The 19,625-nt window shown below is 43.0% G+C and overlaps 3 protein-coding genes across 8 annotated transcripts; 1 reads left to right on the forward strand and 2 right to left on the reverse strand.

Moving 5' to 3' along the window:
- Positions 1–495: 495 nt before the first annotated feature.
- pygo2 (pygopus homolog 2 (Drosophila)) lies at positions 496–4,162 on the reverse strand. Of its 3 annotated transcripts, XM_034891162.1 has the most exons (4): positions 3,954–4,161; positions 3,139–3,202; positions 2,469–2,521; positions 496–2,359 (listed from the first exon to the last, which is right to left on the reverse strand). In XM_034891162.1, the coding sequence occupies exons 2-4, from the start codon at positions 3,188–3,190 to the stop codon at positions 728–730; spliced, it is 1,737 nt and encodes a 578-aa protein (XP_034747053.1). In that variant the 5' UTR covers positions 3,191–3,202; positions 3,954–4,161; the 3' UTR covers positions 496–727. The 3 variants fall into 3 exon arrangements, with proteins under 3 accessions (XP_034747053.1, XP_034747054.1, XP_034747052.1); XM_034891163.1 differs by lacking the exon at positions 3,139–3,202 and having other exon boundaries at positions 3,954–4,162; XM_034891161.1 differs by having other exon boundaries at positions 3,139–4,161.
- A 753-nt stretch (positions 4,163–4,915) lies between these two features.
- Positions 4,916–12,616, forward strand: LOC117957325 (SH2 domain-containing adapter protein E-like). Its single transcript, XM_034892985.1, has 6 exons — positions 4,916–5,945; positions 7,555–7,678; positions 8,804–9,028; positions 9,463–9,736; positions 9,985–10,104; positions 10,840–12,616. The coding sequence occupies exons 1-6, from the start codon at positions 5,442–5,444 to the stop codon at positions 11,021–11,023; spliced, it is 1,431 nt and encodes a 476-aa protein (XP_034748876.1). The 5' UTR covers positions 4,916–5,441; the 3' UTR covers positions 11,024–12,616.
- s100s (S100 calcium binding protein S) lies at positions 7,476–19,555 on the reverse strand. Of its 4 annotated transcripts, none has more exons than XR_004659476.1 (6): positions 19,380–19,487; positions 18,037–18,083; positions 17,493–17,646; positions 16,639–17,203; positions 12,248–12,252; positions 7,476–7,486 (listed from the first exon to the last, which is right to left on the reverse strand). XR_004659476.1 is itself a non-coding variant. In XM_034892988.1 (4 exons), exons 2-4 carry the CDS (start codon positions 18,048–18,050, stop codon positions 17,027–17,029), a joined length of 345 nt encoding a protein of 114 aa, XP_034748879.1. In that variant the 5' UTR covers positions 18,051–18,083; positions 19,380–19,487; the 3' UTR covers positions 16,445–17,026. The 4 variants fall into 4 exon arrangements, 1 of the variants encoding a protein (XP_034748879.1); XR_004659478.1 differs by having other exon boundaries at positions 18,033–18,083; positions 19,380–19,472; XR_004659477.1 differs by lacking the exon at positions 18,037–18,083 and having other exon boundaries at positions 19,380–19,555.
- Positions 19,556–19,625: the final 70 nt, after the last annotated feature.

Here is a 19,625-nt window from a genome sequence, read left to right on the forward strand (position 1 = left end):
TACCAAAATGAACATTTCTGTCTTTTTCCCCAATAATGGGAAAACACTTGATTTTAGACATTTTACGCTGCAATATACTGACATAATTTTCCATCTGTGTTCACTTGCTTGCAGTAAAAAGGCTAAAAATGTGATAGGGCAGTGCTAGGATAAAGCATTTCAATGGCAAAAAAAGCTGTGATTCAATGCAATAATGAAACCCAAGTCCCTTTAAGAATTTCAGGCCATCTTTCAATGACTTTTTTTTCAATTTTAAAGATTTGATATTATTATGTCTGTTGTACTTAAAGCTGTACTTCAGGGGTCATCATACCCATGTGGTGGATGAGTGCGTCATGTCAATTATGGTCAGTCAGTGCGGGAGCGTCCGTGTCAATCAGTCACAAAGTTTGTGAGGTAGTGTGTTGGTGTCAGTGCTTTGCTGGTTGGCAGGCTAGATGTCTGAAGGATTGTGTAGTTTAACTTTCATCATGATCTGACTCCTTTTTTTTGGGGGGGGGGGGGGGGGGATATAATTTACCAAGAGTCGCTCAAAGTGCTTATATATATATATATATAGCACTATAGAAGGTGTTTCTCTGTGTAGTGAACAAGTAAAGGGCTTGTCAAGAGAAAGTTGGGCAAGTAGCTGACATGACACACAGGTCATCAGTTAGATAGAAGCAAAGAATGTTTCCATGTGGCCTTATGTGATGCACCTCCACCCCACTTCCTTCTCAGCCACTTCTCAACTCTCATTAGCTGCCACCAGTTGGCCTAATCCCTGACGCACAAACACTGCTTGGATGTCCTTGGTCTTGATGCAGAAGTCACAGGCCCAAACAGCAGCGCTCTCTCGAGTCAGCAGCCCGTATGCAGGCTCTGTCAGGCCTGTGCAGTCACGGTGGAACCAGCGTTGGCATGACGCCTCGCACAAGATGGCGTCCTGGTCGTCATGCACTTCCGCCGTACAAAGGCCACAAGGGAAGACCATCCCGGGGCCACAGAGTTTTCCAGGCCCAGTTGATGGGGCAGCAGGGCCAGAGGGCAGGGGAGACTGGGTGTTTGGGGTTGAAGTGGAGTTAGAGGGGGGATTGGGGTTGCTGCCAGGAGTGTTGCTTCCATTGTTGTTGGTCATGCTGTTCTGACCTGAATTGGGGGCCGCATTTGGCATGGGACCACCAGCACCAGGAGTGTTGTTCTGCTGGCTGTACGGGGTGGAACCAGGGGCAGAGTTAGGTGGGGTGGATTGTTGCTGCTGCTGCTGCTGGGTAGAGTTGTTAGAGTTGGGGGTGTTTGCATTGCTGGGGGGTTGTAGCTGATTGGGTGGTGGATGCTGAGGCTGGCCTGATCCATTCAGGGGACCAGTAGGAGAAGAGTTGGGGTTAGGCTGTGGCGGTGCTGAGGGAGGCTGACCAGGTGTATTGGCATTGGACTGCTGGACATCAGGGTGGCCAGGGAAGCCCCCTCCTGACTGTGGTGGGCCAGAGTTAGGAGGGCCAGGTGTGGTATTATTAGGAGGGGGGCCGTTGGGATTTAGGTTAAGCTGCTGCTGCTGCTGAGGCCCAGATGGAGCCCCTCCTCCACCAAAGTTTTTTCCATCCTCGTTGCCTGGCCCTGGCGGACTGGGGCCAGGGTAGGGGCCATCCTGTGAGGGAGGGAACTGTCCTTGAGGGGGCATTCCTGGTAACCCTCCCACCATGTTGCCTCCAGGGCCACCACCCATGCCACCCATCATGTTCATCCCAGGACCCATGCCTCCTCCCATGGGAGGCAGGGGGCCATGTGGGGGCCCTCTGGGGCCTCCACCACCAGGTAACGGTGGGCTGTTGAACGGGTGTCCACCCTGTCCGTGCTGCTGCTGTGGAGGCATGCCAAACCGAGGGTGCGGTGGCCCTCCTCCCCCGGGACCACCCATAGCCCCTGGAGACAACATGGGATTGAATCCTGGCCCGGTGTGCATGGGTGGACTGAAGTTTGGTGGCATATTGAACTGAGAAGGGCCACCAGGGGGAAATCCTCCCCCTCCCCCTCCTCCCCCACTGCCGCCCCCACCACCTCCTCCAAAGCCAGGCATTCCTCCAAAGCCGAGCTGGTGGTGAGGTCCAGCGTTGGTTGGAGGGCCAAACGGTGGCCTCCGTCCAGGTTGGCCGGCACCTGGTCCTCCCATAAAGTTCATGCCTCCACTCATTCTTCCTCCACCTCCATACCCACCTCCTCCGCCTGGGCTGGGTAGAAATGGAGCACCACCTGGTCCACCTGTCCCACTTGGTCGGGATGGAGGGCCAAAGTCATCGTCGAAGGGGTTGGAGGCGACCAGGTGGTCCACCATGGGGGTAGGTGGGGGTGCAAACTCAGTGAGGTGGGAGAACCCTGCCGCCTAAGAAAATAACCAGATTATTATTTTTTTTAACATCCACTTGTCACATACTGAGATAATGTTTCTTTAATGTTACAAAGTAATCAGATTTAAAAAAAAATAGTATTACCTGGTTGGTGGATTTCCTCGCCTTCTTCTTCTCTGGGCTCTTCATCTGTGAAGCTGAAATAGTGAAATATGGAGGGAAGGGGTGGAAAGGGGGAAATATAATATTAGCCACAACAAAAATAGGCCTTTGTGTCTCACGTTATTGGTCCACCACTAATCAAGCGCACTATCACATTTTGGATTGGCCAACACCCCTTAGTGACAGAGTGGAGCAGCTTTAGACCTAGGTCCTCTTTTTCAAGTCCAACAGTTGAGATGGATTCAATGATGGGACATAGACTGGCATGAGGACAAGATGCTGAACATCCAGGCGCTATCATCACCAAGGTTATGAAGCCCTGAATCGCAAATGACCCAGGCAGACCAAATGACCCAGGCGAGAGGGAGAGAGGCCGCAAACAGAGGCAGAAGAGGTAAGGTCAATGAGGGAGACAGGAAAAGACGATGACATGAGAACGAGAAAAAGGAGTTGAAGGTACATTTACAGCAAGATAGACATGAACCCCGTTCACAGATCCACTCTGCGAGAAACAGCCACCACCGGAGACAGTCGTGAAGTTTACATATGGGGGAGGCGAGAAGGGATTTGCTAAGAGCACCAGTGCAGCCCATTGCAGCGCAGTAATGGATGATTCCGATCTGATTGGGAGATGGGTGAAATAAATTCCTACCTTTGCTTCGTTTTCCTTGTCCCGCCAGTAGTCTCCCCGATTCGGCAGCCATTAGCTAATATGACTGTCGGTGAAGTGGCATATCACCGTTCATATGCAAGAAAAAAAAAGTTAAAAATGACGACGTCTTGAAGGCTATGAGCCGAGTAGGTGGAAATCTGCCTTCAGGTCATGTCAATAACGTATTAATGGTTATCGTCACAGCAGTAGCTAACACGTATGTGATGTTATAAGGCCGGCCCAGGTCTGCAAACACCTTTACAGCTGCAAGTCTTTCGCCACGGTATCTGTCACGCCGGGATTTGGTCACCAAAGAAAACGTCAGGTAAAACTGAGCTGCTTCACGTTATTTAGCACGAGTTCGTCTTGTTGCAAACCAGTTCCGACTAACTAAAACTGGTTGCTTGCTACCTGGCTTGATTGCCAGTACAAGCAAGTTACAGAGTACCCCCTCCCTATATAAATGATCACTTACAGATGTGCAGCAAAGAAGTCGAGCAGCTAGCTAACGCAAGCTAGTTACTACCTTGGCTAACTAGCTAGCCACGTTACTCAATGTGGTTAGCTAGCAGCGTTGAGATTTCACCCAGTAGCGGCAACACTGGAACATTAATTCGAAACTGTGACTTATCTTTCTACCATCACTTGTGAAAATGTGCCCTTAATTCCATTTATCACAACATTAATCAGATATAGAAATCGATCATGTTTTGAAAATTGTTGTTTACTATGATAACATTAGCTTGCTAGCTAACGTTAGCATGCCACTGAAGATAGCTAGCCATCTTGCAGACTGTCTTGGAAGCAAACTGTACCCTTTCTCCGTTGCTTGCTGTGCTGTCCTTTAAATTGAAACTCTCTGGTGTGTCATTGCCAGCAAACCGGTCCTCGCACGGTGTATGCTTGTTGATCCACCATTCAACTATAATTCATTCAAAAACGCAAATCTTGCCATAATTATCATGGCCTTCTATCGCCACCGGACAAAGAGGGACAAGCAGGAGTATCGCGCACGATGGAACGTTACATCTCACGGCAAACATGGGGGTGTCGAAAAGTATACTTCATGAATATTAAAAACATTTCTAAACAAAATGATTAAAATCCAGAGTGTATTGTATGATATATAAAATTATAATATTATGTTTTTAAAAACTATCCGTATTACCGTCGTCTACAGTATTTGTTTTAATTTATAGTATTGTTGTCATACCTTTCGCTGGTATCTGTGGAGCAGCTCAGAACAGACCATTAACTGTCTATGACGGTACTCTGTACAACTAAAGAAGGAGGGACATTGATTAGACAGCCAATTAAACCCATTATCAAGTGGAATTTTGATAAATCTTGAATTAACAAGCATCGTCAAAATATTAACCTAACTGTCAAGTTCCATTTAAGACGTGAATGGAGGTAAGATATGTGCACAGTGCCTGTTATTCATACTTCAGAGCATAATCAACATTGATGGAAAGGCCAGCGTTTTAGGTCTATATACTGTTATTTTCCTCAATATCCATTTGGCTTCACATTTCATTTATCATATTGTATAGGCCTATTGCAGTTAAAACAAAGGCTACATTAATTATAAGGCAAAATAATAGGCTTATAAAGATGTCCAAATTCTTAGTGGGTTACCTTGGCATAGCTCAGTCTAACGTAGAATATTAAACTCCCAAAATGCTTATTCTACATTGGTGTTTGAAATTAAAAGTTTTTCACCGCCCACCCGGTCCTGCCTCTCCCTCTTAACTTCATACAGCCTACCCCTTCCCCTATAATCTCCAGCCACAGTCAGCAGTGTCATTGCGACAGTGGGAGTTGGGAAAGACCACTCGAGCCTCTCTGGGAATGGGACCACAAATCAGAAGCAAGAAGAATTTTGCCTTCTTTAGAGTCATCACACACCAAAGACATCTTTTTGTCCAAAGGGAATAAACTTTTCCTCTGAGCAGAAGAAGGAACAGGTGCATCACAAATGGGATAAAGTAGTGGTATTGTTTTTTCTCTTTCTTTCGCCAAAAAGGCATTTAGCCTGTTGGTCTTTCTTTCTTTTTTTCATAAGTTTTTCTAAAATTGAAGATAGAGCCATTGGCTTTTGAAAGCATTTATGACATAATTTAAACTGAGGTGTGGAGATGATGTAGTCTACACATGCTTTATACTAGAATAAAGCAACGGAAGTCTTTTGTTAGAAAGACTGATTTCTAAAGGTGGGTCCCTGGGGCCCTGTGGTGCATGGCGTTAAAAGGTGGCGAAGCAGGCAAAGAGGTTTATTGGTTTCAATCTGAGTAGGCCTAATAATGGCAAAGTGGTTCAAGGAGTTCCCCATCAATCTGAAGAATGGTACCGACAGGATCCGCTCAGCTACCGAATCAGGCTCACAGCCAAGAGTCAATAAAACGGGGCTGGTGGCCGGCCTTGGTACCAAAACAACAGGCTCCAAAACGGGCCATCGGAAAAACTCCTCTGGTGACAACACAGGCGGAGGAGGTGGAGGAGTTGGGTCTCTCCTGTCCGGGAGAAATCGAAAGAACTCAGAGTTAAGTAAAAACAGTGGAAGCTCCCCGACAGAAGGAAAAGTTTGGGACAACCTCCTGTCAGGGAAAAGTCGCAAGAACTCCAAAGCGGAGCCGGTGTTTGAAGAGCAGCACAGACCTCTGAAAAGCTCTTCATCTGCCAACGCTTACATCAACCGGCTGATCCGAGTGGACAAACTGGACAAAAGCCCCAACTTCAACAGCGGCACCATCACCAATCAAGTGGTCCCCGAAGCAGAGAAACCAGTCCAGTGCAAAACAGAGACGGTGAGTAACTAATGCAATCTCAGCCCGATGAGATCAATTTGTAATCATTTCGGTGAACATTTTTCCGTTTTCAGTTCATTTTTAGTTTTTTTAAGTGATGTAACAAGGGACGTTGTAAATAAGGGATGTGGGCTGAACTAACAGCTGTTGTGTGATTTAGGTTATTTGTTTTCCTAGAAAGTAAACAAGGCCATTTTCTCAGGTAGCCTACTGCACTTGACAATATTGAGTATTTTCATTTTTTGCTACTGTATAATTAGATTAGATTGAAGATGTAACTCTTAGGAAATCCTAGTTTATAAAACGATAATGTTAAGAACAACTCTACCAAATAGAAGCATAGTTAAAATGAGCCTCTTACATGTTAATACATCAGCAAACATCACTGGTGAAATGTAAGTACTTCTACTACGAAGTTGCCTGTGTCATCAATACTGTTGACAGTGAGGATGGATCCAGTCCAAGCTCTGAAAATTGATATTATTGTTTCAGTTTCTCCCTCTCCTTTGTCTCTGTGATACGCATTGTGTCCACACCTCAGTCTGTCTTTCTATCTCTCTTTCTCTTCCTCTCCACCCCTCGCCTTTCCACCCACCTTCCTTGCCTTGGATACAAAGCTGTGGTCAGACATGAGGGTATATTTTCTCTCCTGTATGTAATCTGGCTCATTATTCCTGTTCTCTCCCACCCCCCCACCCCCCCCCTCCCTTTCCTTTGCCTCACCCCTCTCTTTCACTAGATTCAGGCCCCATGGTGAAGAAGGCTATCATGTTATAAGAAACATTGTGTTATTTGACACTTAGGCGCTAACCCAAGTCCCCTCCAGCTTGGCTTTGGAAAAAAAGGGAGAAAGATAGTGAAGTCAGGGATAGTGATAGCGGAGGGATGGTGAGAAAAAAGACCCATAAAAGAGCGCAAGAATAAAACGTGAGTTTTATTTTCAGAAAGGAAGTAAATCCCATTTCTTGATCTCAAAGTTCATGAAGAACTTTATGTCATTTCCACAGGAGGTGAAGGTGTGACATACTGTCAGATTTGAATAAGGAAAAATGTATCTGTGTTGTATAGTCTCCATCTTAACCACTCTAAACTAAACATGTTAACAACTCACTGACACTCAGCCTGTCAGGTATCTGCCGACAACTTCATTTTACCGCCTGCCATTGTCTCTTGGACAGTGGCTTGCTTGTAAAACAAACAAGAAATTATATGGCACTGATAAGATGACAACACATGACTGGTGAAGCCGAAAAGAGGGGGTGAACAGAGAGATGTAACTGTGAAGAGAGACAGTGGGCTCTTAAAACAAGATGAGGGGTCAAGTATTCTTAGCTGAAGCCTTCTCGTAGTTTACTGCAACCATAGACTGTGTATAAAGAGGTTACGACATGTTTTAATAGTAGCCAGTGTTTCTTTTCAACAGGTGGTAAACGCTGTTTCCTGTGCAGTCAACCTGTCGTAACTGGTAGCCAATCAGAAGTAGCCCTTGTCGGGGAATCCTTGTTTCTTTTTAGCCCTATTATTTGGTGCCATTCTGAAAACTTTTATTGTTGTTTTTCAGTTTTAATTATCTTATGTATGAAAAGAAATCCTATGTTATGTGATTCAGGTCATCCTTGAGGATTACGCGGATCCCTTTGATGCTCAAAAGACCAGAGAGCAAAGGGAGGCAGAGAGGGTCGGGGAGAACGATGGTTACATGGAGCCTTACGATGCCCAGCAGATGATTACTGGTGAGACTTTCATCAATGTGCTTATACTGCCTTCTCTTGTAGCTCTCAGCTGGTAGGATAGAGCTGTGATTTTTTTCATTCATTCCCTGAATCACTGAATCTACACAGCCGCGTTATCACCCTGGTGAACGACAGGATTCACATGATTAGTCTCTGCAGGCCGAGCAGTGAAACATGAACTTGCTCCCCTAGTGCTCTCTGCACCCAACGAGGTTCTCATGGCAACTGTGCTGCGTTCAGACAATGGGTGCAGTTTCCTGCCCCTGCTTCCTCTTTCCTGTCTCTGCTTCCTGGTACTATTCTCTAAAAAGGAAGTTGTCCCTCAGTGCCCACTGCCTCCTCTCGGACGCAGCTCTGTGTAACCCCCTATTTGGACCTGTCTGACCATTTATCAAAACTTCCCAGCATCTAGGAAGACGGGTGGTCCGTCGTCCAATCACATGCTCTTCTGACCTTTCATTCCATCACTCCATTGTTTTAACTAAAAGGGTTACACAATAGCCTGCTGTGAATGTTAAAATGTTGTATTGCAGTGTGCTCTAGTAGATTTAACTTCATTCAGTGTGTGCATGTGCTACTTCCAGGCCTCCTTAGAGAAGTCTACAGAGGATGTGATGTGACAGAGTCAATTTACGAGGCTTAAATCATATTAAGGAAGTAAGCAAGATGATGTCACTGTGACTCAATAAGCAAGGCTATGAGAGTTGGGCAGCGTTATTATTAACACTCTATGTGCCAGCTGACATCAGTTACTCAACAGATTCACCTTTTTTAAAGGCTTCAAAAGGTTTAACTAGTGGCTTTAATAATATTTAATAGATCATTTACTCTGTGCTATTGATCAGTTAATATGTATAAACCTCTTATAAGGAGTACCTCATTAGAAGTGTATACTGTTAGGGTTATTGAAGCCTGTATATAATATTGAATTTGACACCTTCCCAGTCTATAATGTGGCAAGTTTTGGTCTGGTATTCCAGGATCCTCCCCATTTACACACTGAATGTAATGTATCCAACAGCTGTTTCAGTTGATGTCATACATCACTTCTTTACCAGATGGTGGTTCTGTGCTTAGTTCTCAGAAGAGATTTTGATCTTGAATCCCTTGTTTTCTACCTGCAAGAGATTAGACGTCGAGGGTCCAAGGACCTGCTGAAGGTGTGTGTGCTGATGGAGGCGAGCGAGGAAACAGGGGAGGAAGGTCAGCCTGTGCCCTTACAGATATATGAGGGAAATGGTGAGGGGGACAAGACGGCGGTCACACGTCCCGAGCTGGATCCTCGTCCCTCCACTGAGTACGAGCTGCCCTGGGAGTGGAAGAAGGAGCATATTGTTAGAACTCTCTCAGGTACATCAGACGTTTGTCGCACCGCATATCTGAAAACAAGCTGAGCACTAAGGACATGTTTGCTTCTGTGCACACCTGGTTTACCTGCACTTTTAGTTTGTTAAGATTTTCCTAATCTTTATACCTCAAAAAGCAACACTTTAAAAAAAGAATACATCACTGACTGCAGTGTGCAACAGTGCTGAATTCATCCACCCCTGCCTCTTCTCCGCCTTCGATTAATAAGAAGTGTATTTATGAAAAAAAACAAACTCAGGCCTGTTCACACATTTATATTTTATATGCTGCATAGACCAAAAGCATATTGAATAACCTCTTGCATGAATCATCAAACGCCTGTCTTATTCTATATTTACAGGAGGCTTCAGCACCCAGTTCAAGATCTGTTTCTTTCCATAACTTCACATCTTCTCTTGTTTCTCTTCTTCCCTCAGCACAGTTTGACAGCTCTGAACGCCAAGCCAAAGATGAGACGCCTCACCCCACACTCACCAGGCAGCCGCAACATCCGCCAGCTCAGCCACAGCAGCAACAGCAGCATCAGCAGCATCAGCAGCATCAGCAGCATCAGCATCTGAGGCAGAAAAGCTGGACCCAGAAGATCCTGCGATCCTCACCTCCGACCCTGTTGCCATCCACCACCTCTGGCAGCAACCCTGAAACAGAGGCCCGCTGTGTTGACCCGTCCCTGCCTCTGGAAAAACAGAGGTGAGGAGGGGGAGTGGTGCAAAATCATTCATCATTATACCTCAATGTTGGGCTTTCCCTGTAGATGCATGCTACTTTAATACGGTACTATTCAAACCTTTTTATATTCAAATGAATTTAAATGTATGTCATGATGGGTCTTAATTTGTTTTTAATTCGTGCAATGGGTGGGATGTATGAAATGAGGTTCTAGACTTGATTAATAACAGATGAAATGTGATCTCTCTCTTTCCCACCCTCTGTCTCAGCTGGTATCATGGCTGTGTGACTCGTCAGGAGGCGGAGTTTCAGTTGCAGTCCTGCAAAGAGGCCAGCTTTCTGGTCAGGAACAGTGAGTCGGACAACAGCAAGTACTCCATCGCCCTCAAGTGAGTGCAACCTGATAGAGCATCTCTGTGGCTGAAATATTACATACTGATCACACTATGTAAACTATGAAAGGATTAAACTGTATTTAGTCCAGTTGTAGACAGCATTAAAATGTAGTTTATTCCGTCATTAATTATTCATTATTTTTAGCATAACTTTGTAATGGATCAGGCTATTAGTGTTCAACATTTGTCTTATTATCTATAAATGTCTTTAAAAGACCAGAACCAACAAAACATTTCACACATCACTAAGCCCCACTTACTGTATACGCTGGCTAACCTCTTACAATAAATCATTACAATCAATGTGTAGTGTATTTTGAGCAAATCCCAGAAACATTGTCCTGCTGTGCAAGAGCACAAATGTGCAATCTGCAGCTAAAAATAGTCCCTAGCAAATTTACTCCTAACGTCTGCCAAAAACTACAGCCGTCAGCTTTTTTAGGAAAGCCTTTATAAAGCCTTTTATTTAAGCCATTTTATAAAAAGGAAAATACATATACATGAGCACGGCAGACAGACTAACAAGTTGTTGATTTTGGTCTTTTTAAGACAAAGATAAAAAACAATAATGGTAATTTTTTCATTTTATTTTTTGGGCTTTAGACTAATGAATATAATGCATACCAGTAAGTGGAATTAAACTTGTGCTACAAGGCAAAATAAGATTCATAATTCATGTTTAAGTTTTTAAAGTGCTGTTTCGCCTTTCCTCTCCTCTGTGTGACTCAGGACGAGCCAAGGCTGCGTTCATATCATTGTTGCCCAGACCAAAGAAAGCGGCTACACCCTGGACCAGAGCAGCTGTGTGTTCCCCAGCATCCCAGAGGTGGTGCACCACTACTGCACTCAGCGTCTGCCTTTTAATGGCGCCGAGCACATGACTTTGCTGCACCCAGTGCCTCGCATCCACTGACTCTACCCCAGCACTGCTTAGGTGGACAAAACAAGCACACCCCTGGGCCTGCAGGGACAAAATGTTTCCAACAATCAGTCAAGACCTCACCTCTGATTATTGTGTACCTCTACTGCTCTGTCTCATTTTATAACTTGGGTGTATGATCCTACTTTTTATGTTTTATGATTTTGTATTTCATAATCAGACAACATTTGTGGCTACGTCTGTGTCTTTATGGATACATTCCTCTGTCTGTATTTTACTTTGATGTGCAGCTTAGGCAAAACATCAAGCTGCTGTTATGCATGTGAACAAGGGAGAAACCCAGCGCAGACGACGAGGCACTTTTAATTATGAAATGTGATGTGACTCATGCTCAAATGTGATGTTTTAATTATCTGATGTGGCTCTGTTAGAAGCTACAATATGTGTGTTATTGTTACTAAGTTAAATCACTATGAAGCAGAAAGGAGTTTGGACATGGAGGGAAACTCAGTAGTTTGTGGCTCTCTTTCCCCCTCTGGTGGATGTGCCGGTACAATGCTCCAACATGCCAACACAAAGAATTCTATTCTTTCCTCAAAATTAATAGTTGGTAAAAATCCATGCATAGAGCATATCGTTACACTTATCAAGATATACAACTAAGAATGATTTAGAAGAATTAATATTTGAGCATATTTCTAGTCTATACTGGTATACTTGTTATTTGTCTGGAACCACTGCCCCTTGTGGATTTGCTCTGTTTAACTGTGAATGCGGGAGTTGTTTCCATTGTTTTATCTGCACTGTGAAGAGTGATTCACCCTGTTGCAATGTGCTTAAAGGACCATGGATTTTCATGACAAGAAATTACACTACATTTCCTCTTTGGTTTTCAGCTTAACATGCCTGTCAATTTATTTTTGATTTGTAGTAAGAAAACATTATAATATAAAGATCTTTTGTCATGCTTCTTTCAGTCTACACATTGGGATCATTTATGGCTGCAAGTCCAAGAAATGAATGACACATATTTCAGTAAAGTAAAAACAAGATTTTTCTTTTAAACTCATCAAAAAATAATCCATGGTTCATTCAGACCTCTGTTGCAACAAAGTAATGCCATCCTCTCTCAGGGTTTAATGCTCCCCTGGTGCTAAGCGGCATAACACCAAATTGAGAAGTGGTGGATATATTATATTTCCAAGTCTTATTTTTTTGTGTATTTTTAATGTAACTAAAACATTTGACATGGTATACATTCTCTTGATTTAGAGATATGCTGAAAATTATTTGGACAACTCTGATCTGCCAGGATGACAATACAATATGGTTAAAGTTTGTCTTATGTTATTTTTTTGTCTGGCATTTTTATGTTTCTTTAAAGATAAAAAACATAAAAAGGGGAGTTGAAGGGAGGTTGGCTTGTTGTTTTTGGCAGAGCAGTGATGCTGGGGTTACACGAGGACACACCTGCTATACATTTGTCATTGTCCTTGTCTTTTAATATGTGGTAAACTCATTCTAAAATTGTAAAACAGATTAGATTAGAAGGTCCTTAATCTCGATGCTGGAGTTCCTCTGTGAGCATTTCTCTGATCCCAATAAACAACAACATGAACAGCAAAATGTGAAGGTGTTTGTGTCAGCGATGTTTGCTCTGAAAGGGAGTGATCAAAGCATCAAACTGCCTCATCGTCTCTGAGGAACCAGCTTCTTCAGAGTTGCTGGAAATGACTGAATCAGGGCGCTTGTGAGCATAATTAATCTTTTAGCTGCAAGTGCTTCATTGTGGTTTCAGTGGTTTGGTAATTTGTCTGAAGGTTTAGTGCTACATTTCACCTGAGGGGGATGGATTATTATGCCAGGTTAGAGTAAAAAGGTGAGGGGGGAAAGGTCTAGTGGGGAGATTAGGTTTAGCTGAGGGTCATGTTGAGGACATACATCTCACGTACCTGCAAGCAGCAGGCAGGCTGTGTGTAGATCCAAGGTAAATGCAACACTAAAATAGACAAAGAGTAAGAGCAGTATCATTACACCTGTGCCAAGGATGCTTGATGTGAAGGAAAAAAAGAGCAATTGACACCAACACTCTGTCCTTCCCTCCTTTTCTTACGTATCGTTCGCCCCTCTCCCTTACCTCACTCTGTCGGTGTTATCCGAGGCTGACATCTGTCTGTAACCTTGGGTCTCGGGGAGGACACTGTCACTGGTTGCTTCTATTTGGCGCAGAGAGTTTGAGTGTTAATTTATGAAGGCAAGCAGTGACCCATAGGCTTCATTACTATAAATCCAGAGATGACATTTTTACCTCCTTAGCTAGAAGAAATAAGTCTTTGAGTGGTGGAAGAAGTTGTAAGATCATTCACTCAAGCTAAAGTACCAATTCAACAATGTGAATGTGTCAGCAAAAGTTCTGCATACAATTTTTTTTTGGACTGATACATTATTATATGAGAAGTGATTAGATTGTTAGCACTGATGCATCTAGTGAGCTGCATTTTACTGTTGCACCAGGCCTACTTTAATCAGTTTAGTCCAGTGCTTTCCACCTGGGGTCATGAGATGAATAGGTCGAAAAAAGAAGAATACAAAGTTCTGCTCCACCAATTTGTTTTCTTCTTTTTTTGTGTGTGGCTTTTCTCAAATCATAATTTTTTTTGTTGGATCATTTGAACAATGTTTTCAACACCATGAGAGAAGTTAATGGGAATTGCATCTTTATTGGAAGTGCTAACAACTCAGACTTCTGAAATGTGGCCCCCAACTACACACTCAGGCCAAAGAGATAAAAGACCACTGGTTTAATCTTTTAACAATGTATTGTTGTTTTTTTAAATGGTAGTTGTTGGTCTAAAAAGTGACTTCCTTCTGAAATGTTGAACAGTAGAAGTACGAAGTAAAATAAAGTATTCAACATATGACAAGTACCTTAATTGTGAAGTTAATTCAATTGTGAATTGTGAATTGTGTTAGTTACTTTCCACCAATACCTGTTTTATTAACGCATATGCCTTATGAAAATTGAGCCAGGTCCTTGTAATTTAAATGTGTCCTGACGCTTTTCTGGCAGTGTACTGAAGCCATAAGGTCTCCCTGCGGTCTTCTATCAAGATGGATTTCATGAACCTGAGGAAAGCAGGCCTTCTCAAATTCTACCAAAGAGAGAGTGAGCTACACCTGCAAAGGAATACACCATCACATGATATAGACCTGAAGCTATGCTACTGTATACTATGAATGAATAAATTAATTTTGTTCTCATATGTACACTACTCTCATGCAATCGCCGCTCCCTCTCTCAGGCTTGCATGACAGCTTGACGTGATCCCTGTCTGATGGATGTGGTGGCTTGACATCTGGGTGTCGCTTGACCTGCTGTGTTGGTAACCGAAGTTTCCCTGCCTTCCTTATCAGATGCTTCAGGCTTGGTGCCAGTGACATGGCTTGGCTTTGTGTTGCTCATCTACTTTCCTCACACAAGCAGGCAGCACCGGCCATGTGTGATCCATCAGCAGAGACTCTTGCCTTTAAACTGGCTCACCTTGTAAGGTCAGGCGTGTTTTTAGATACTGTTGCAGGAAGCCCTCAAGCCATTGTTTGTGCAAGTGTGTTTGGAGAGGCCCTGTGACTTAGAATTAAGTAACTGCCCCAGAGCATAACTCACTCACCATGGCTGACAACTGATGCAACTTAGTGTCAAGCCCCAAATTCATTAAACAGACCTCATACAGAATCCCATTGGAATATCATTGCATTCAATAAGCACTACATTTGAATAGACAGTAAATGTGTAGACTAAAACTTGCACAAAATACAGCTTGTTATAAGTATATATTGTTGAAGGACATGGACTTTTCACATAACTTCACTCACCAGAGGTTTCCCCTTTAAATGTCTTTGATAGTTTCATTCAAATAAAAAAAAAAAATTAGAGAAATGTTGGAGGAAATGTATCTTAATTGTGTGTAGAAAACATTTTACCTTTTCTATCCCATTAATGCTCTTATGACCCTTCAGATGTATCATGGGACCCTTTGGAGGAGGACTAGTTACAAAATTAAAATGTATGCATTGATGCATCAGCTGTAATATACTATAATTTGGAACTCAAAGGGGCGTTTTTTCTGCAGAACAAATAAATGCTTTGAGTGTGTTTAGCTGCAAATTCTTCTGTACTTTTTTTGTTTGGATTCAGGTCTTTGCTTGTACTTTTTTTTACATTGTTGTATTTACTTTAGTAAAGGATCTGAATTCTTCTGGGTATACTAAAAGTTATATGTGAGTGCAATTGCAGTTAGTGTTTAACCATTTTGAAACATTAGCATTAAATCATTTTTTGTGCATCTGCAGTTGCCTTAAAGACAAGTAAGTTACAAATGTTGTTAACTGGCTTTTTCACCTTTTTTATAAGGTGTAAATATCATTTTATCTACCTTTTTTTGTACTACATGAAAGCAGCTTTTTTATTGGACCTGTGGATGTAACCTAGGCTGTTAACAGTCGTAACAGGTTTTTTGTGTCCCCTCAGGCAACAACAGGGTTAACAATAATTGTCACAAGTTTTCTTTGAATTGTTTTCCTATCTGCAGGCACCAAAAACTCAAATTTTCAAACCGTCTAATCGGAGGACGCCTTTAGAGAACACAGTGCCAAGGAATAAAAGCAGGGTGAACCCACCCATAGACGCTGGCTGACCTGGAATCAGTTTCTCAGTATTGTTGAAGGTAAGAAAAGGAGGCTCATCAGTGTTTAAGCATAGTTACACCCAGAAGTGACGAGATCCCTCCAGTGCAAAGGAGAGGATCTGTGATGCAGCTGCTCGGCATTTTTTCTTTAAAACCGACAAGCAGCTTTAAAAGCCAATAAGGTGGAAAAAGACGTGTTGATATACTAATCTGTTTGTGTGTGTGTGTGTGTGTGTGTGTGGTAAATACTGAGGGACAGTAAGTGTGCTAACAGTCACAGCAACTTGAACATTCCTCCGTGATTATACCACTGCTTTCCAAGTTACATACTTGACTAATGTACTCCATAAATCGGATTCACTTCCTGCCTGTGCAGGCCTTACGCCATTCACAAACACACATAGAAACACATGTGCACACAAACATTCTTTATCTTCCCTCACGCCCTCTCTTTTTTTTCTCGCTCTCTCTCGCTCTCTCTCTTTTAAAGAGGTTTTCCATGCAGATCCAAGTCAAACATCTGGGTCAGCTTATATCTAGTGGAACAAGACTTGCAGGATATTGTTGGCAGGATGTGAGAGATGGAGCAGTTTACTCTGTGGGAATCCCCAACACACACACATATACACACACACACACACACACACACACACACACGCACACATTGTTCTTCTTTGAGCCATTCAACTTGATTTCCAGGTGCAGCAATTCATGCCCAACATGAAGCTGAATTTTTAAGTATGTGAAACCAAACCACCACAAATACTAGTTGGTTAAATGCCATGTTTAATATTTTGAATAATGCATTGGTTATTACTAAAAAGGATTACAAAATAAGTGCAAGAAAAGGGATAAATCATATTCTATTGTTCAACGCTGAATACATGCAATAATATGATAATCTGTAGCTTACTATGTGTTCTCAAATAATTTACGTGCAAGAAGTGCTCCACCGTCCACCACAACTTCTTTACTTTCCAGTGCCTTATTCAGAACATACAAGAAGCTGTCAAAACTGCTATATTTGAGTTGAAAGAATATACCCTGTTCTGTGTGTAAAGTCACTCACTACCCTGAGTGCAACCAGCTCCGAATATGCTGGGTGTGAAAACCAGTTGCAGAAGAGAAAACACCACTCCTGTTGAATGCCCTGTGTCCTGTGACTGCTCCTCTCATGTGTAATCGTAGTGTTTACAAAGTGCATAAGACAAAAGTCCACTGCAACTCTGTCCTCTTTCTCGTACAGTTCCTTCCCCTCCTCCACCTTCATTATCCCTTCCTCTTCTCCCTCTTTCCACCTATCCCTCCCACCTTTCTCCCCCTTCTCTCTTGCACTGATTCATTTTTTCTTCTATGCCGACCCGCCATCTTTCGGTTTCTCATCTGTTTTGCAATCCAGGAAGAAATCATTGCAGGCGACAGTGAGAGCGCCCATCAGGATGATGAACTCGGTGAAGTCCACCTCCCCATCATTGTTGGCGTCCAAGTCGTTCATCACCTTCTCAACCGCTTCATTGTCTTTGGAGCCCTGTCAGAGAGCGGAAAGAGGGCGAGAGAGGGCGAGAGAGAGAGAGAAAGAGAGAGAGAGAGAGTTAAGAATGTGTTCTCTGTTGTGTATGTGTGTGTGTGTGAGTATGTGTGTGTGTTTTTGTGTGTGTGTGTGTGCATACATCACTGCACAAGCATGTCTTAACTTGTGTGTCTAAGTATGTGAGTGCATACCTTCACTTGTGCGTCGCATATTTGCAATCTGCATCATTGTGTTAGTGTGTAACCACATATTTGCCTCTCCAACATTCACACACTCCTTCTCTTACCCCTAAATAGGTCCCCAGCTCCTCTAGTAGCAGCTCCTTCAGTTCACCTCTGCTCAAAGTGTACTTGTCGCCCTCCTTCCCAGAGTACTTGTGAAAGGTCTTTATGAGCATCTGCATGGCACTCTCCAGGTTGGAACTGGGCTCCTTTGACATGCTGCAAAGGCATCAGGTAAAAAGGTGAGAGTCTGCCACAAAATGCCCGCTCCAGCCCCAGCTGCATGTGCGGCCACATAGCAGTCAAGGTTGAAGCCACCTCTAAGTCAAAGTGATAGTTAAAGAGAAAGATGGATAGTAGCAAGGAGGTTTCCCCATTTCTATTCAATGGGTCGAATAACACTCTCTGTAATGCAGAGGCTATTACTCACCCTAATTTAGGTTAATGTGGTCACTGTGTGTGTGTGTGTGTGTGTGTGTGTGTGTGTGTGTGTGTTTGTGTGCGTGTGTGTGTTTGTGTGTGTGACCTTACTGGGTTTTACATTTCAGAGGTTTGGATGGAAAGATGGAGAATAGTGTTGGAAAAGCTTTTCGAAACAATCTTACACACATTGTCTCCGGCATCTTGGAGCTTCTTGTGCTGGAGTTTTGGAGAGACTGCACACACAGACACAGATAAGTCACTGTCAATGATGCTGAGTTAGAGAGAGAAGACTTCCTATCTCAATACATATATTTTAAAAATGCACTCGTCGTGTCCCCTAAAATACAGTTTTGAGAACATATGACCTGTTTTTAAAAAAGTCCACTTTTCGGGTTATCGTTCTTGTGAGCTGAATGGATAATGCATGTAACAATTAACACTGTGATGTGGGTGAAGAGTGGTTTCAGTGTTAAACCTGTTCTTGGTCTGTTGATTGTGTAACAGCCTTAACATTCAAGATGGAAACCAGGAGAGAAACACACAACTGGTAATCACATTCAGAAACTAAATAAGCTGAGGTAGCAGCATGTACCCTTCACTTGTGTGTACAGATTAAGGAACTCATTTACTTCCACACTTGCTCAGTCACATTCAACTTTCATGGTCATGTGTATCGTTTAGTGATCTAGCTCTAAAAAATAAAAGTTTACGACATTGTTTTGAGGCTAATCCATCCTCACACATGATACTGAGGGACACAATCATTCCATGTGCATGATTTATTTACTATCAGCTATTATAAAAGGAGACTGAGATGCTGATGTCAGTCAACGGTTATTGCCTTGCATCATGCTGCAGAGCATTGTGTCCCGCAGAGGTCAGAGTTGTAGGCGGAGAAGACAAAAGAGGCGAGTGGACACCAAAGCTGGCTGATTGGAAAAACTATAGGGGTCATCTGTCTCACTGACTGACACAATACAATAGGAAACCATGGAGACAGAAATGCTATCAGTATCACAACATTGAGCATGGCAATATTGAAGAGTCACTATGTTAACTCAATGGTGGAACTTTATCAATGTTAAGTGACGTGTAAAGTTAAAACACTAGTGTAGAAAATGAACTATTGATGAACTCAAGGTGTGGTACATCCATGCCATGCTTATAGTTGTTATTGCTAATTTATCATCCTTTATTCTATAAAAATGCCAGTACGGTGTTATTTCTTAACACTGCTTTGACTCAAATCCCTATTGGCTTTACTTTTTATGTATAAGTCCCTGTCCTTCTGTTCTCAGAGCTTGAGCATCAAAAGACATCAAACTGTACCTTTACAAGATAAAATTAGTTACAATGAATACCTCGATTTTCAAGTCTTCTGCTACCCAGTGTCACTGTACACCAAAGGGTTTTGATTCCACAGCTATTTACTGCAGTTGCACAGCTGTGCTTTTAATTTACTTTACAAGTAAACCTTCATTAGGTACAGAGGAGAAAGTACTGTGCAGAAACCAAGCTGTCGGTCTTACCTGAGTGCTGATGGAAGGCCTCCGTTGTCTTTGAAGTGGTGCAGGGGACTGAGCCAAGGCAGAGATGGATGGGGAGAGAGTTTGCCAGTGGCTTAAATATCACCTGCCCCTCTCCCTCCTCCCCTTCCTCCTCACCCCCCAAACTTTTTCACCGTCTTACATACTCTCTGTTTCTCTATCCTCCACTCTCCCTCTCTCTCTTTGCAGGTGCTCTCCATCACACACACCCAAACATACACAAACACG

This window comes from Etheostoma cragini, chromosome 14 (assembly GCF_013103735.1).
Source record: "Etheostoma cragini isolate CJK2018 chromosome 14, CSU_Ecrag_1.0, whole genome shotgun sequence".
Classification (NCBI taxonomy): domain Eukaryota; kingdom Metazoa; phylum Chordata; class Actinopteri; order Perciformes; family Percidae; genus Etheostoma; species Etheostoma cragini.